Below are 18,979 nucleotides of genomic sequence, written 5' to 3' on the forward strand. Positions count from 1 at the left end.
ATTATTAACCAATCCAGAGTCCAAGTTACAATAATGCATAATGTTTGGGTCAATAAGTCAGTCTCTCTACAGATGGGTGTCAAATTAGATGCATTTAAAAACACACTACACATTGGAATTTACCCATTCCTCAAAAATGCGTTGGTACGATAATGAATTAAAATATTCGTATAAGCAATAATTTAAAAAAATATATATATAATTGTAATTTTAGTGAAGCAAACTGGAAAAGGTATTTTTTTTACATCACTTCCAAGTCAGGCCAGGCATGTCTGTTGTCGTGTAAATATGTGTGTATGAGCTGTGTAATGGGCTTACTCTGTCAAATGTGTGTAAATTAAAGGGACACTAGAAGCTTAATGTAGTTGTTCTGGTGTGTATAGTCCATCTCTTCAGGCATTTTAATGTAAACACTGCCTTTTCAGAGAAAAAAGCAGTGTTTATATTACTGCCTAGCCCTAGTAACACCTCTAGTGGCAGTCACTCAGACTGACATTCATCGTCTCCAACGCTCTGCATGGAAGTCTGAACGGTCCCCATAGAGATGCATTGATTCAATGCATGAGGAGATGCTGATTGGTGCAGGGGTTTTGCTGCTCATGCGGCGCAATAGCCTCCTAATGCTTTAGTATGGGAAAACATTGGATTGACTGAAATTGTAAAATTTTATGATCTCAGCCAAGAAGGCAGAGTGGGGCCAGCCACGGCAAGAAACAAAAAGTGACTTTTACACTTTTTTAGCTGATTCAAGAGTGAGGAGGGGGGAGGTTGGCCTAAATGGTGCATCTAGAACTATAGTGTCAGGAATACCTGCTTGAGTTCCTGACACTATAGTGTTCCTTTAACTATTTATTGCAATAGCTCAAACAGATCAAGTGCTACATGTTGATGTCACATTGACTCAGTGTCATAAAAACAACAATTTTTTTTCCCGCCACAACATATAGGTAGCTTTTAATTTCTGGCACTATAATTTATACCCAGGTCACCTTACACAGATGCCATATCCTGACATGTCACGTAAGGAAGGTGATCAGTCTACATTAGTTAAAAAAAAAGTTGTTTTTGCTTGTTTCAATTTCCATTTTCTACAATTGGTTCCATGTCCTGTAAATATTGGGATATGGCATTGTGTCCCAACATTGCCGCTCTTTGCATTGGAGTCAGACCCAAGCTATCCATTTGTTTTAGAGAAGCTCCATTCTGGACAAGCAGCTGTACAACGCCAAGGTGACCTCCACCTGCAGCTTTGTGTAACGCTGTACGTCCATGTTTATCTGCCACATCAATTTGGGCTTTTTTTCCCAATAGAACTTGGATGACCTAGAAGGAGAAAATAGAGTAAATTGGAAATCAAACAGAAATGGCTAGATTTAGCAATTACAGAGACCATATCTCTTTATTAAATAGTTAAGGACTTTTGACAATCTTGTACGGTTATTCACTAATGTATGAACTAGAGGCAAATGAGAGTGAATATACAATTGTAGGCCAAAAGGGGCCTGATAGGGGCTAAATAGGTTTGAGATCCAATTTCCTGCTCAAATAGCAATAGTATTAATTCTTTATTAGTGTCGTATAGCTATGCCTTATAATAACACAAAGACATACTAAAAACATGACACTTTGTTATGTAAATCTCCCCCAAGCCCCAAATAAAACATATTATTAAGAGGTGTGCTGGTGCCTTGTGTGATAATGTAGGAATACGCGTCATCACATTCCCATGATACCACAAATGACTTCACATTGTGAATTTCACTTGCATTAACTCTAGGATTATATGGTAGAGGTGAGGTGAGGAAAAAACTATGGTTTAGGATTTGAACAGAATTATTGGTCAAAAAAGAGCAGTGAGGGAGTCAGGTGGTAGCTAGAGTCTAAGCCAGTGGTTCTCAACTCATTCCTAAAAGAGCAACTACAGTCCTGGGTTTAGGCATTCTCCAATTCTATTTCTATGGGAATACTGACAAAACCTGGACCATTTTGTTTTGAGGATTTGGAAAAAAGTCCTCACCATAGCAACCAGAACTGGACAGTATAAAAGGCATGCACACTTAATCCGTGGTCATCCTTAGTGGGTTAGAAATAAGCAATATTATTATTATTATTATTATTATTGCAATTTATATAGCGCCAACAGATTCCGTAGCGCTTTACAATATTATGATATAGTGGTGGTGGTGGTTGGAGATGAACATGGAAGTGTGTTGGAGTAGTCATTCAGATTGCACATGAATGGGGTGCATTAGGAATATTATGTATAGGGATAGAGTTTGGTTAAATTTAGTATTGGGACACATGAGATGTTAAGTTTTTAAGAGGAGTTAAACATAGGATTAAGGCAAAGGATTTATTTTAAGCGGCACTGTCACGCTATACTTACCTTTCCCAAATTGCTTCCTCTTCTCTTCTCTTTCCTACTCTGTCGTTCTTTTTTTCATTTTTTCGTTTATTTCTAACTAAAAACACAAGACAAAGTATGGACCTCTTTGTCTTATGTATTTTTCCTACGCCTGACTTACTTAGACACTAGGATGGAGAGCGATGGCTGCAGAGAATTGGCTCTGTCAATCCTCCATAAACCTCAATGCTCGTGGGTACAGCAGTGATGTCAGAAAGAAGACCTGCTGGAGAAAGATGGCGGCACCTGCGAGGGACAGGTTCAGGTAAGTAGAACTCACCTTTCCCTGTCCACCAGCCACCGGATCCCCAGTGGGGGACAGTGCGGCTTTAAGGGTTAGGCTGTTAATGCTGGAGTTTGAAGGGTTATTTGCAAAGTACTCATCCTCCCATGTCTGAACAGTCACATTGATGATATTATAACTGAAAGAGCGGTTATACCGTTGGCATCATTAGGAACTTCCCTCCTCCTAAATACATTTCCTGCATGAGAGATTATTAGGGGGCAGATGTGAAATGATTCCTTCCACTTCTTGTGCAGCCTCACACAAAGACACTGAAGGAGCTGGGACTGCGCTGCTCAAAAAGGTACTTTATTCAGTGCTGTAAACAGGCATCCCCTAGTGGACAGTCACCCGTAGGCAGATACCTACACTGCCTAATAATGAATCTGGGCCAGTAGAACTTTTTTAGAAGCAATCTAGCGCTAAACAAAATGGCAAAATATAGTAAATATATGATATATTTTGTATCTTATAAAATAGAATCATGGACAACCATTCTATCAGTGCATAGCTGCCAGAGCCCCTGGATTTCAATTACAGTCTAGATTGTGATCTACATTGTAATTGCCCCAGGTCAACAATCGCCATTCTTCACCTGCATATAATAGAGGTAACAAAGGTAACCAAGACCCTTACTTATGGTCATTTAACACTGACAAAAACATCCACAGAGGCTAAAGTTGTGACCTTTTGCTCAGGTTTGTGTTCTCTTATTATGTGAGCTGCGTTTGACCTATAGAAGTGAGAATATAGAGCTAATTGCCTTGGTCTTTCATTCTCTGTTGTAAAGATTGCTTAGTATTTTTTTTTCTTCTGTACTGGCTTTCACCAGTTTGTTTCTGATTTATGTTTTTCTACTGAAGATCAAAGCCTTGAGTTGTACTTAAATTAATCATCTGCCTACTCTACCCCGTGTACTATAATTATGTACTTAATGATCCTTGTTTGAGTGCATGTAGTTGCCCTAGTTGCAGAAAAGGATAGTCACTCGTCTTGGTTCCTTTTTTATTATGTATTACGTACCTCTAAGCTTCCATTGCTGGCCGCCATCGATAATGCTGTCTGACCCAACTGGTCTGTGACATTCACGTCAGCCCCATTTTCCATTAGATAATTCAAAGCCTCTAGCTTCCCAGTTTCGGCAGCAATATGCAACGGAGTGACATTTCCAGAAGCCTCCAACTCCAAAGAGACTCCATGTTCTTGTAGCAGTTCCATGATATGGAGGTGGTTACTCACGGTCGCCCAATGGAGAGGACTCCATTTGTTGTTATCTCCTACACAGGGGTTTTTGTCTTGCTTTAGCAGTAGTTGAGTAATGAGAGTGTGTCCATTTGCTGCTGCCAGATGGAGAGGCGTCAGGCCTGCTTTGTTTTTTGCACCGGCGTTGGTGCCACGTTGCAGAAGCATCTCCGTCAGATGTGTGTGACCATTCCAAGCGGCATGATGAAGAGGAGTGCACCCAGAGTCATCTTGAGCACTGATTAATGCTCCTCTCTGAATCAACAGCTTTGCAGTGGCCAAATGTCCATTAGTTGCTGAGCAGTGCAAAGGTGTCCAACCAAGTTCGTCTCTAACAAAACAAATAGAAAATGTCATTGTACTAGTGAAAGATTCTACATTGCTACTTTTAAAAGTTTTAGATTTTTTTTATCTGGAAGAAATAATTACATTTTTGCCTAATTTTCAAGCAATTTGCTGTTTGGTACACAGAGTATGATATACACATCAGGTCATAAATACTTCTGTTTACATGGATATGTTCTAGCTCATCATAATTTTCACAGAGAGGTTCGTCAAACCAGAATTACCAGCATCTCTGCATTGAGCTCATCTGGGCCAAATATTGAAAAGTACCCCAATGAGTTTAGCCTTTGTTAGCCTTAAAGGGATACTATAGTGCCAGGAATACAAAGCTGTATTCCTGGCACTATCGCTGCCCCTGCCTCCCCCCTATTCCCCCTCCTGGTAGAACAAAGGGTTAAACCCCCTTTATTTACTCACCTTTTCCCAACCCCGATGTACCTCAGCGCTTGGTCCTGGCTCCGCCCCCTCAGACAGCCTGCGACGAGCAGGCGCTAGTACGCATGCATGGCAAATGCCACACACGCATTAGACCTGAAGCAATGCTCTCCTATGGGGAAAAATCTGACGCTAGATGTCCTCATGCAGAGTTTACAGTGTCCCTTTACTATCAACTTCTTTTTGAACTCGAAACCTCAATGGTTCTGCGAGTTGTATGTCACACATCAATTTTATGGCATACTACCAGATGAAAAGGAAATACATTTTGTTGTACTCTTTGGAATTGTCCCTTGCTAAATGTACTTTTATTCTTTTGTATTAACTTGTCCACACTTTGCAGCCAGGAGACTTCGGTAAATAAACTAAAAGGTGTTCAAGGACTTAGCACCTTGAAAGAACATCAATACTAGTGAGAGATTAGTAGTTTTTCTACTGTGACAGGGGATTAGTGACGGCTAGAAGTCTCTGTAGTTAGGCAGAGAAAAGCTTAAATATTACGGTATACATTAGCAATCAGATCAATCATATCAGATTTACATATGAACAATTAACCATAGATGAATGTTTCCCCTTAAAAAAACAAAACAAACATGTTGAGGGGGTTTCAATATGCTTTTTTACATTCAAATGTGGTATTCTACCCTTAATTTGTGACTATTTGATTTTAAATCTTTACAGATTTTGGATTGTGTACATTCAATGATATGCTCTCATACTTTTTTGCAGACTCCGGGAAAATAATCACAGGACTAGAGTCCCCATTCATCACAATTTGAACTTGAAGAATATTAAAAAATAAAAATAAAAAAATAAATAAAAAAATGGGGACCCATAAGGTCACCGAATAGTCTACAGTAAACCAGGATAAAGTTTCTACTCTTCCTTTAGACGATATATATGGAGTGAAGCATACAAGAATACAATCGGGCACTCAAGTACCGTAGCTAACCGAGGACTTAATGTGCGGAGGTAAAGCAAGGCAAATATTTTTCACATTAGCTTACAACGTATCTGGCAATGTATGGATTAATAATATTTTGTTGGTGGGTCCATAGCTGCTCCAGCCGCTTGGTGGAAAACAAATAATAACTAGCCATATGCTCCCTCCAATCCCCAATCCAGTTGGTGATAAATAATATAGTAAGAATTTTTGAAGACAGACACCCATTTATTCACTCTATCCACGATGATGTGAGGTTACTTGAGAAAATAAACAAGTAGGTCAAGGGACCCCAATTCCCAGCTCAAAATGTAATACTTCATTCACTTCTCTACTAAAAATACAGTACATATGGCTGTAAGTGCCATGTTGCAGTGCGAAAACACCCCACCACATTGTTTGCTAAGGAGATGTCCAATCTCGCCATCACTAATGACGCCGGCACCCCACGTTGGTGTAGTTGCTCAGAGAGCCGATACACCTACTGAAGATATATCTGTGTAACATAAAGGTTTAGTTTTTTTTTAGATGGTTCACATCCTTGCAAGGTTGAGCAGTAGTCCCTCTTTGGGTTTCAGATCCCTGTGTCAATCTTTTCTATTGTGTTATTTCTCTTTTCTAGGATCTTAGAACATTTATTGCACGCCTCTGAGTACCACAGAATAATAGCAAAATGGTCCTCCATCATTTATAATATATTGTATTTTTTTTTTTTTTAAAGAATGCTTTAATTCAAGCATAGAAGGTAAGGACATCAGCTGACTCCGGTGAAAACTGGCACTCATTACATTTTTCATGCCCGAATGTTATGGTGCTTAGAGTGCTCCTTTAAAAGAACCATATTGCCTTTAATTTTCTGCTGCAAATGTAGACTTTTGGACAGAAAATTGTCATGAAAAATGTAACTTGTCTTGGTATTATCCCATTAAAACAGTCTATTAAATGGACATGTTAATTATTATTTAATTATGCATTGTGGGGGTATATCTAAACATAGCTTGCAAAAGCTGCAGTTCACTTGTCTAAAACTTTGCAAGCCGTCCCCTTCTTCCCCAGCCCATACTTTCTGTTGTTGTCCAATCACAGACTTCCCAATGCAGCTCAATGAGAAGTCTTTGCAAAGCATGAGCTCTGAGCAATTGCTGCCCCTTGAGTTTAGTTACAGAAAAACAAAAAATAAATAAAGTAGACGCACTCTTTGGAATTAAAGCACTTCAGCAAGCTAAAGTGCTTTAGTTGTTTGTAGTGTGCCTTTAATATCTTTTTTTAAAATACCTGTCATCCACTGTCTCTCCTTGCTGAAGCAGTTGCTTTACAAGCCGCGTGTTGCCATTCCAGGCTGCCAAGTGAAGTTTTCTCCATTCCCTATCTCCGACACACGAGTTCTCCGGCAGACTGAACTCCTCAAACAGCTCAAGGCACCGTCTTGCCAGATCAGTTTGGGGACACATTCCGCCGACTCTCTGTTGCATACCTCACACCTGAAAACACAAAGGCACATTATCATTGTGATATCTGATGTACACGCACATTCTCACATGTAAACCAACATAAGTACTGCACACCTCGTTAATGCTCCAGGCTAGTATATCATATGCCTTTTACACTGGAGAAACTGCATCCATTCAATGTTATTGCTCGAAGCTTTGTTTGAAAACTCTGTAACAGTTGTATTGTATTGTTTTCAGTAATTATTAGGGTAGCACACATTTAACAATTGAGATGATTGCTCTGGATAACACAACATAACTCAAAGGTCTTCGTAGTTAATTATCATGTCAGGCAGGTTATATAGCAGGGACAGGCAACCTTTGGCACTCCAGATGTTGTGGACTACATCTCCCATAATGCTCTTACACACATAATGCTGGCAAAGCATCATGGGAGGTGCAGTGCCGAAGGTTGCCTATGCCTGTTCTATAGTATTCTAATAGTAAAGAACAAATCTTTAATTACCAAAATAATATTTCGATTTTGCTTTTAAAAAAACCTTTCAAGACCAGTGATGATCTTTGACTTGATGACGATATTGTTGTCAGGATAGAACCACTCACATAGGTCCCAGGATTGAGAGGAATGTAATTAGGATAGAAAGAGTTGGGCATGTTCGCATCCCACCCCAAAAAAGGTTCCCAATCAGAATACCAATATTGAAGCACTCTTGTATAAACGGTTATCCCTGAGCTTAGCACAGAGTAAATGTGTACACATCATGTACAGTAACTACTATGGCCTGCTGTAGTAGTTATGGTCTGGATGTCCACCGGTGCCTTCCCAGAGTGAGTTTTCAAGACATGTGAGAACAGTTGAAAATGTGATCCACTGGGCAACCAACGACTTCCCTGCTGAAGGAATGTCCACCGCTGCCCTTAGCTCTGTGGTGCAGGGTTGTGCTACTTGGCTTAGAGCACTCAGATGATGCTTTCAGCCAGTGAGCTGGCACTTATTGGAGCTTTTAGCTCCAGGGGACGAGGCAACACTGCAGAGCAGACCCTAGATATGTTATTAAACAATTCTAAAACATCTTGACTGCTTACTATGGGGGGACTGCAAAGCATTTGGCAACCACAGACAACCAATCTGTTGCAAACTAAATCTCCATTGTGTTTGGGCACAGTGAATTCTGTGTGAAGCTTGATTCAAATTGTCCTCAAATCATTTAATTCTAATAGTCTCCTGTGATATTTTTGTCAGGATTTTGGTATTTGACCAAGAGATCGTGTATCATGAGTAGTGATGTCCCGGACGGTTCGCCGGCGAATAGTTCCCGGCGAACATAGCGTGTTCGCGGCGGCGGGCGAACATATGCGATGTTCGGTCCGCCCCCTATTCGTCATCATTGAGTAAACTTTGACCCTGTGCCTCACATTCAGCAGACACATTCCAGCCAATCAGCAGCAGACCCTCCCTTCCAGACCCTCCCACCTCCTGGACAGCATCCATTTAAGATTCATTCTGAAGCTGCATTCTTTTTTTTTTTTTCAATTTATTAATTTTTTTTTTCAGTGCATATAAATGTTACAAGCAGATACTCCCCCCAGACACTCTGTATTACTGCAAATACTCCCCCCAGACACTCTGTGTTACTGCAGATACTCCCCCCAGACACTCTGTGTTACTGCAGATACTCCCCCCAGACACTCTGTGTTACTGCAGTTACTCCCCCTAGACACTCTGTGTTACTGCAGATACTCCCTCCAGACACCCTGTGTTACTGCAGATACTCCCTCCAGACACCCTGTGTTACTGCAGATACTCCCTCCAGACACCCTGTGTTACTGCAGATACTCCCCCCAGACACTGACACAGAGCAGAATAGGGACTGTTCCTCCTACATAGGGTCACTTGGCAGATATGGATTGACACCTATCCTAAGGATCCCTGATACACACTGACACAGAGCAGACAGTAGGTCCCCCCCTCATTATTTTCATGGCCCCCACCCACCGCGCAGGGGTGGGGGGCAGGGAGGAGGACAGTAGCCCCCCCCTCATTATTTTTACGGCCCCCACCCACCGCGCAGGTGTGTATCACGGATCCTTAGGATAGGTGTCAATCCATATCTGCCAAGTGACCCTATGTAGGGGGAACAGTCCCTATTCTGCTCTGTGTCAGTGTGTATCAGGGATCCTTAGGATAGGTGTCAATCCATATCTGCCAAGTGACCCTATGTAGGGGGAACAGTCCCTTTTCTGCTCTGTGTCAGTGTGTATCAGGGTCTCTGAGGACAGGTGTCAATCCATATGTCAAAGTGTCAATATGTCATATGTCAGGTGTCAATCCATATCCATTGTGATTTAGGAATGTTGGGTGATTTATGCCCTTTATGGATTAAAACCAGACTCTGCATCAACTGTGTAATTTTCCATGGGAGTTTTGCCATGGATCCCCCTCCGGCATGCCACAGTCCAGGTGTTAGTCCCCTTGAAACAAGTTTTCCATCACTATTGTGGCCAGAAAGAGTCCCAAGTTAGCTAACCGCTTTACATAGGTACCGACAGGGCATTAACCACCGGCTGTCCAGTATTGTGTAAATCTCTACTGAGGACCAGGGAGTCGGGCAGCCTAGCAATGGACATGATCTCAGATTGCTGCACTCAGTGCAATGTTAATGATACCAGGCAGTTGCTTTAAAGGACCACTATAGGCACCCAGACCACTTCAGCTTAATGAAGTGCTCTGGGTGCCAGGTCCAGCTAGGTTTAACCCTTTTTTCTATCAACATAGCAGTTTCAGAGAAACTGCTATGTTTACATATGGGTTAATCCAGCCTCTAGTGGCTGTCTCATTGACAGCCGCTAGAGGCGCTTCCGCGCTTCTCACTGTGATTTTCACAGTGAGAAGACACCAGCGTCCATAGGAAAGCATTGTGAATGCTTTCCTATGGACTGGCTGAATGCGCGCGCGGCTCTTGCCGCGCATGCGCATTCAGCCGGTGACGGAAGAAGAGGGAGGAGAGGAGAGGATGAGAAGAGCTCCCCGCCCGGCGCTGGAGAAAGAGGTAAGTTTAACCCCTTCCTCCCCCCAGAGCCCGGCGGGAGGGGGTCCCTGAGAGTCGGGGCACCCTCAGGGCACTATAGTGCCAGGAAAACGAGTATGTTCTATAGTGGTCTTTTAATAAGCAACCAAGTGACATAAAAAAAATGATTGATTTTAGAAAATCAAGAATATGTCGCTGTCAGTGGGCACTTCGGTAAATGTTTCAGTTTATCAGTTGATGGTATGTGGTGGTTGAACATTAGAGTAGAGCAGGTGTAGGCAAGATATGGCAATCCAGATGTTGCGGACTACATCCCCCATAATGCACTTACAGACATACTATTGGCAAAGCATCAGTGGAAATGTATTGCACATCTGGAGTGTCGAAGTGTGCCTACCCCTGGATTAGAATAAGGTAGTACTGGGAAACTCAGGTTTGAATACCGGTCAGTACATCTTAGCCGGAAGTGTCCTTGAGAAGACATCTAATGATACATATCCGCCTACCTCAAATTCTCATAGATTGTAAGCTCTTTTGAGCAGGGCCTTCTTTACTTTAAAATACCCCCTATGATTTTAAAGCACAATGGAATATTTTGGCGCTATATATAAATACTGACAATAATAATATTTAGGTGATAACTGAACTGCAGTAATATTGTTGCATTAGTGTAGTATGGGAGAAGGAAGCATAGGTGCACATTCTCCCCTCTGGAAATTTAGAAACATCATATGATTAGGTGTGTAGTGCTTAATAAGTCAGGAGACAAGATTGGATTATGTGTAAATGGGGTGAGGGGGAAAGGTAATTTTTCTGTCACTTGTGTGACTATCTCAGTAACCAGGAGACCTTGATAAAGATCTGTCGTGGAGTTAAAATGTACATATTTGCCAGTAAGGTGCACTAAAAGCTGCAGTGAATCAACCTTATTAATTATCTGTTTGCACAACTCTGGTCATTATTAGACATTTCGTCTCAAGTTCCCCATTATATCAGAGACAAAAGCCTTTCGTTATCCTGTAATGGTATAAGATTACATTCTAAAACATACATCTCCAGCCCAACATTTTACTGTTCCTACGTGTTCACCCTTTGAGCGCCAGAGTAAGGTAGACACTGACATGTGACAGTAAAAGTTATATTATAACCCGGCACTCAAAGGATTAAACTAACAGTAGACATTTTTCTAATGGCTGAGCTTACAGTCCTGCTTGCGCATTCCACTGTAACAATACGTACAGACAAGTCTATTCAATGATAAAAAAAAGAGTTCTCTGAACTTTAAAACATTTAACTGCGCTCTGATAAGCACATGCTGGGATAAGAGTTGGCGGGGTATTTTATGCTATGGCCAACATAATAACTTGTGCAACTGGCATTCAGTTCTTAGTTTATGGCATTTTCCTTAATGTATAAAAAATAAAGAATTCATTAATAACATTACTGTAATAATTGTGCTCAAGCAATGTTTTTTCCATAGAGCTATTTCCATCCTAGATATCAATGCTTCCTGCATCGGTCACGGTGCAAGGAGCTCTCCCGTCCGTGTCTCTTAATTCCGTTATATATTTCTGCAGTGATTTTTAAAACACAATTCATCAGCTGCGTAACGTCATAGGTGGAGGTTATTACTTCTTGTTGACTGTACAAGGTTTAATAGGATGTATAAACACACTGACAGATTATTTACTAAAATGTGAATTGTCTGAATTCAAAATGAGTTTCCAATCATAGGCCCAATTAGCCAATCTGTAAACAAAGCTGACTTGAAGAATTATTCTAAACATTCTAAGGGATGGTAATATGCTGCTATCCAATATCTATCCTATAATGTTTTGTATGTGACTAGTAGATCATGCGAGTTGGGGTTACTTAGTATCTTTGACAGTACAGACTAACTTCAGGAAGGATTTACCTATGGTTTTTTTTGTATGCATTATTTAAATTATTCAATAATAGAATCTAAATCTAAATGTAAATTATTAGTTAATAGAATCCTGAAATATAGCAAAAAAAACAAAAAAAAACAAAAAAAAAAACAGATGAACTTAATTCTATTTCAGCGAAACCTTTGGCTCTATCTAGTGACATCATCTGAAACATCATCTGAAACCAGGAACTTGCAAGTACCTCTCAACCAACTTTTCCATTATTTTCACTTGATGACTGGTGAGCATGTCTGCTTGTATGAGGTCAGATATTCTACCCAGACTTTAATTACTTCTGGCTTATTAAGGCGCAATGCAGTGACCTACTGCACATCATTAATGCACATAAGTGATTGAAACACACAAGATGCATCTTTTTTACTTACAGTCGTGTCTCCCATTAATTTTATTTTAAGCAGATGAGACCATTCACCTTACTGTATTACGAACGAGCAAACAGCCCCATTCACTCCAATGTGAAAATGCTACACTGTATAGGAAAATATACAGATGACCGGACTATGTTTATGATCTTTCTACTTGAAAGTGAGAGATAGGGTGTGGAATACACAGAAAAAAATAAATATATTTGCACAATGCTCTTTAAGATCCATGATTGTTGCCGTGGTAACTGGAGTGCCATGTTAAAACTGTATTGATCTTGAAAACTTGTATTGAAGTTGACTGAACTTATCCTGTTATGTTTTGTTTCTGGATATGATTGCAAAACTCAAAGATTTATAAAACAACATATTGGACTTTGTGTCTTTCATGGGGTTATAGACCATTGGGGTGTTCTGCCTTTATTGGTCCAGAATGAGGATTACCTTACAAAAGTATGATGGCACACAGATTGCATACACAAATGTCTTACTGTAACATAAAAAAGGCACTGTAACATTAGAATTCTTGTGAATTGGGTCATTGTTTTTATAAGGTCACAGCTGGTTTAAAGCTATTGAACTAGTTCTGCATCGCTTGTAGTATTTAAAAGGACCATAAACTTTAATGCATTCTCTGCTCCTATGCACCGATTACCTTATTATCTGGTCTTAACATTTGTTTTGCCAGACTGCCAGTCTGTAGCTCGTTTTGTAGAAAAATCTAAAGATTCATCCATGTTGGGGCTTTAGCTTAGTGAAAGACCACTAAATACATTTTAACTCTTTCAATCCACATGCAGGGTATTTCAGCACTGTTCTAAATAATTCCTAAGGATGTCAGTTTGCCACTATTGTTTATAAATGACAATAGCACTCCTGCATTCAAACACACAGTCAGGACTGCCTGCCCAATACACCTGAGCATTCAGACTCTAAATACAAACACAAACATACATTAACATACCCACTGTATACGAGGTGGTACATGTGTTAGGTGAAATTCCACAGGCTCAATTCTTTATTATTGTATATGATAAGTTTCTTAATTTTGTTTCAAAGTGCTTTGCTTATGAGCACTATTCGTATTTAGCGAAATAATACAATTTCCTACTTGGGAACCCGGACTTGCTGTCGCAGGTTATTCCACCTGCGTATCGCTCCTCAGGACACCATGGAAAATAATTCAAAACATTACCATATGTGCAACATTTGTATATATCACCTTCTATTTTGGCTTCCAAATGTGTGCTCTCTGCCACGAGAGAGCACACATTTAGAAGCCAAAATAGAAGGTGATATAATAACTGGTGAGCTCCTTGCACCTTATCTAGGCCAGGTGCATCGGTTGTTATGGTTCTTGCAGTGTCCCCTTAAAATCTGCTTGTGAAGAAAATCTATTACTGAAAAAAAATATTGTGCAATAACTTTTAATGCCAGTCACTGGAACGTTAAACCTTACTGACTAAGGAGATGTCATGCTTTATTCACTAAACAGTGAAGTAAAAACTGAATTACAAGCATAAGGATGACATTATTGCATTTGAAAATTTGTTTGGCCTAGAGTTTTCAAAATGGTTTTAAATGAATTGCCATAACACCATATGTATCTTTACCCTTGGCTCATAAACACAACTCTAAAATAATGTAAAATTGGAACATTACCTGGACAGTATGCTCACCCCAGTTTCCCGCATGTCCTACAACTCCCTCTTTACTGCTAGCACATTAGTTTCTATTTCACGTTACGAACAAAACAAGCGGCTGAGCTGCATTCTTTTACACAGCTCAGCAAACACATGATAACCTTCTGTAAAGTATCAGCTCTTCGACCAGATAATATGCATGAAAATATTCGCCCTGTTGATTCAAAATTAAACTGCAACAGCAGCGATTTATATCTGTAACACTACATATTATAATGATAGAAACATAGAATGTGACGGCAGATAAGAACCATTCGGCCCATCTAGTCTGCCCAATTTTCTAAATACTTTCATCAGTCCCTAGCCTTATCTTATAGTTAGGATAGCTTTATGCCTATCCCACGCATGCTTAAACTCCTTTACTGTGTTAACCTCTACCACTTCAGCTGGAAGGCTATTCCATGCATCCACTACCCTCTCAGTAAAGTAATACTTCCTGATATTATTTTTAAACCTTTGCCCCTCTAATTTAAGACTATGTCCTCTTGTTGTGGTAGTTTTTCTTCTTTTAAATATAGTCTCCTCCTTTACTGTGTTGATACCCTTTATGTATTTAAATGTTTCTATCATATCCCCCCTGATCTTTAGTTCCTGCAGATACTAGACAATACAAGAAACCTCAATGTTTTCTTTCTTGACAAAAACAAAACAAATCATTTGGGTTTTATTCACTAAACAGATAATGATATTAAAGTGAAAAACAGAATTGCAAAATTTACGCTAACATTGCTAAGCTGTGACTATAGCGGATTTGAAGATTTTTTCCAAATCAACTGTTTTCTTAACTTTTGAAATTCGTCTTTTACTTCACTACAATTCAAGGTTTAGTGGATAAACCGCAGTATAAGAAAATGAATAACACAGCGAGAAATACAGTTCACATGAAGTTTAAATTTATCTGGTAACTCTAACTCTTTGCTGTGTTTGCTTGCAAGATGTAAGTAGACTTCTTGCGGAAAATTGCTAGAATTTATCCAGAACACCAATGTCATGTAAAAGTGACATTGTACGATGCCATGCCACCACTGCAGGACCTGTTTCTTTCTAACATGCGTTTTACCTGTACCGGAGGAGGAACACCTACTTGTTAATGTATTTCTTCTGAATCCACTCTGGATGTCATATTCCAAAATCTCAGGTCGTAAGAAGCCTGACGATCATCTTGTAGCTGTGTGCGTTGCAGAATAAGGCATGTTATCAGTCACCAGGTTGAAACCAAGCAGAACAAAACAGGTTGATTACTGTGAAATTGAGAAGAGCATTAAATATAAAAGTGTCCTTGTGCAACTTCACTCAGAGGATACTTTGGCAAGTGTGAACATGTTTCCAAGCTAAGCTCTTCCCTCTGTTAAAGGGTAATCAGCTAATGGTGCAAGTGAACTCTTCATAGATCCTACAGATTGGGGGAGGTGTGGGCTGCGGGGGGAGGGAATACAATAAATGGTGAATACAATACTCTACATAACAAATAAAACAGAGCTTTTTTTTTTTTTTTTTTGTAGTAACAGTGCACAGTACTAAATGCTAATGTGCCTGGGTCACTTGTTTTAGGTTCCTTAGTGTCTCTGATAAGGAAGTAAGCCGCAGATGTCACAGCGGAGGACAAAATCGGTAATTGTGGTCTAGGTCACAAGGCATTACACCCACTGTAATCATGGACGTTTATCATATTAAAAAAAAACGTATGCTGTAGGTTTACATTAACAATGTCGCTAAATATTTAATAAGGTTCACTGTATACAAGGGGGGTGATGGAGCTCCCGTACTCCAACTGAGTATATCAGCCAGGTCAGCTTGCTTGCTACTACCAGGGGACTCTGGAGCACTTCAGACTCAGTCACTGAAGCCTGATTGGGGTCTACAGGACCAAGCTGCAGTGATTATAGCTTAGGAGTCCTTTTCTCCTATAAAGCAGAGACTTAAGCTTTACTACAGCTTTTCCCCAGCTTTTCCCACAACTCCAATGTCTTTTTTCTTCCACGACCTCCCCTCAAAATAGCTCTCTATTTGGAGGTCTGGGGAGCAAGTGACACCTGCTTAAAGATTAACCGGACCTTGGAGCACAGTCTAGCTCCGAGAAACAGCTCCAGAGTGTTTCAGGGTATCTCCCGGTCAGGCGCTCGATGCGTGAAAGGGAGTCCAAGTGATCTGCAGAGGTCCTCAAGTTCGAAAGAGAACCACTATAGGCCCCCATCCCCCCCTCAGTGACACTAGCCCATTTAAGTGCTCTTGGAACCAGGCCTATAGCCTGTGGGCAGGAGGCTGGCCTTTAAGCCTCTCCAAAAGTCTGTGGCATGGTACAAAAATGGGCTAGAAATGCATTTTTAATAAATTATGCTGTAGGTACATATAACATACATACATCCCGACATTACCTCACCAGTGTGGCAGGCTTAGGGTCACATTGGAACCAAAAATTGGTATAATTGTCACAGGCCCAGCTATGGTTCGGTCAGTGCCTCTCACTGATAATTCACTTCCAGTGTGCAGTGTGAAACTTGTGATACTGCAGGAACACCCTCTCTCACAATATAACACTTAAAGGAGCACTATAGTCCTCAGGGAGACAGCCACTAGTGGCCGGATTAACCCTGCAATGTAAACATATGTTTTCAAACTAGGGGGACATGGCACCCAGACCACTTCATTGAGATGAAGTGGTCTGGGTGCCTATAGTAGTCCTTTAACATTGCATTCAGAAAGTGCATTATCAGAGGGCTTTGCAGGAAGCAAAATGGGCTTCTATACCTTAGACAATGGAATGTTTAGTTTCTATACATATATATGTTTATATATATATATGTATAGAAACTATATAAGTATAGTTAATATATAGGCAATTTTGGGAGTGTTTCTGAACTCCCCAGTGGGTCCTCAGCCTGTTACCATTGTGGCCCCTCATCCACTGCTCACTTGCTCAGTGGGTGCAATGCACGACGAGGGTAGCCAAAATATGTGGATATTGGTGAGTATATATGAGTATATATTTTGATAAATAGACATTTCCATAAAAGTAGTGATGAGTAAAAAACTTTTTTTTTTCTGCAGGGAAAGGGAAAATTAAATATCTTTTCAAAATTCAAGTCAAATGTAAATAAATAAAAAATAACAACAAAACATCCTTTTTTTTAATTCCTCCAGGTTGCATACGTTCACAAAAAGTAATTTCTGACAAATAAATGAAAGTGCATTGACTTAATAGACATACTGCCCTTATACCATATGTGAATAGAAGCATGTGCAACACACCGCATTGTATGCATGTACTAAGCAATATCTGTGCTGTGTGCAACACACGGGAGCATAAAAGAACACTCCAAAAACGGCAAATTATTTCCACATTTTCCAAATGTCACCACTGGAACATTGAAGGTTTAGTTGAGCCAGGTGTTTACACACACTTTATGCTACCCATGGCAAATTATTTTACATTGGCAACTAACCGCAATTCTTTTTACTTTGGCCAATGTGGGTGGTTTGTCGGTTTTCTCGAAATCATCCAAAAGTACTATAATCAGGCATTTCGGCTCTTCGCAGATCAGCTCACGTTTACACAGTCAGAATATGATCTTTCCTGTCCAAAGGCATATTTCCCCAAATACCCCCTCCCTGTAGTCTTGGGTTAGCTGCCCACTGCTGTACTGAGATAAGGAAACATCTCGTAACAAAACATCGCTCCCTGAAAGCTATTACAGTGCATTAATGTTAATCTGTTTGTGAGACAGGATTTGGGGCTGTTATATCTCCTTATTCTGACAGTATCATCTTATTGTTTTCTGATGTACAGTGATGTCTGCGTGTGGGCACTTGGCTAATTCCTTATGTGTTGTGTACACATGAAGTCAATCAGATGGTATCTAAGTAATAAGACACTTTTAAAAAACAATGCAGCATTCATTCACGTTTGGAATGATTCAATATGAACAAGCGTATATACTGTATATTTATGACTGCTAATGAGACTATTCTAGTCCCCATGTCCTAAAACATGATTATGGCAGCAGCATTTTTAAAACAATTATTTAGACATTACAAACTAGTGAAAATATTTTAGCCCTTGACTATAAACCATCTTTTGCCCACCTGATACTGTGCCCATAAAGATGTTTTCTCATTACTAAAATCAAGAACTTTTATGACTTCTTGCAAGTACCTTTAGATACACAATGCCAAATAAATCTGAATATAATACTGTGACAAATTGCCCTGGAACTCTTTTATTTTCCTAAGCCCAAGTTATTTTCGATTCGGTTTGGTATTTCTATCTACCAAAGGCAGATCAGCCCCCTGGCTCATTATCTTCAAAGTAACCACAAATTTAAGTGCTCTCACCGCTCGTATAACCAAAGGACACATGCTATGGAAAGCGGCGGCATCCTTGTCTCCCGAAGGCAGGCAGCGGTACTTGGTCATCGAGTGTCTGGAGCTCCAAGCTGGACACTGTGACTTGCCAAAACCGGTAACTTTGTACGGCCTCCTGCTTTTGTTCCGACAAGCCAGGAGAGCGCTGTTCAGTGGAAGGGTATGCACGAACAAGACGAAGAATTGCTACCTACGAGCCAGGGAATCCATTCGATATTTTGTTCATTAGGAACTCCCAAAAGTGACCGACTGCTACCACTTTTCTTCTGGAACTAATTTGGGCAGATGCCACGTGTGCGGTCGGTCAAAACTTTACCCCGGTGGTGATTCGGCTGTATTCGTGGGATCTGAGCGCTATTTGGACACGTTTGGTGCTCAGATCCAGGCTATCCGTGGATATAAGACTTTTGGGGGTTCCTATTAAAATTATGTGTGTTTTGGGGTGTTTTATGTTTTATTCACTGTACCTCT

General features: G+C 40.3%; 1 protein-coding gene across 1 annotated transcript; it reads right to left on the reverse strand.

Moving 5' to 3' along the window:
* Positions 1–762: 762 nt before the first annotated feature.
* On the reverse strand, positions 763–15,471 carry ANKRD65 (ankyrin repeat domain 65). Its single transcript, XM_063435938.1, has 4 exons — positions 15,231–15,471; positions 6,928–7,133; positions 3,711–4,260; positions 763–1,323 (listed from the first exon to the last, which is right to left on the reverse strand). The coding sequence occupies exons 2-4, from the start codon at positions 7,122–7,124 to the stop codon at positions 1,075–1,077; spliced, it is 996 nt and encodes a 331-aa protein (XP_063292008.1). The 5' UTR covers positions 7,125–7,133; positions 15,231–15,471; the 3' UTR covers positions 763–1,074.
* Positions 15,472–18,979: the final 3,508 nt, after the last annotated feature.

Source organism: Pelobates fuscus, chromosome 11 (assembly GCF_036172605.1).
Source record: "Pelobates fuscus isolate aPelFus1 chromosome 11, aPelFus1.pri, whole genome shotgun sequence".
NCBI classification, from domain to species: domain Eukaryota; kingdom Metazoa; phylum Chordata; class Amphibia; order Anura; family Pelobatidae; genus Pelobates; species Pelobates fuscus.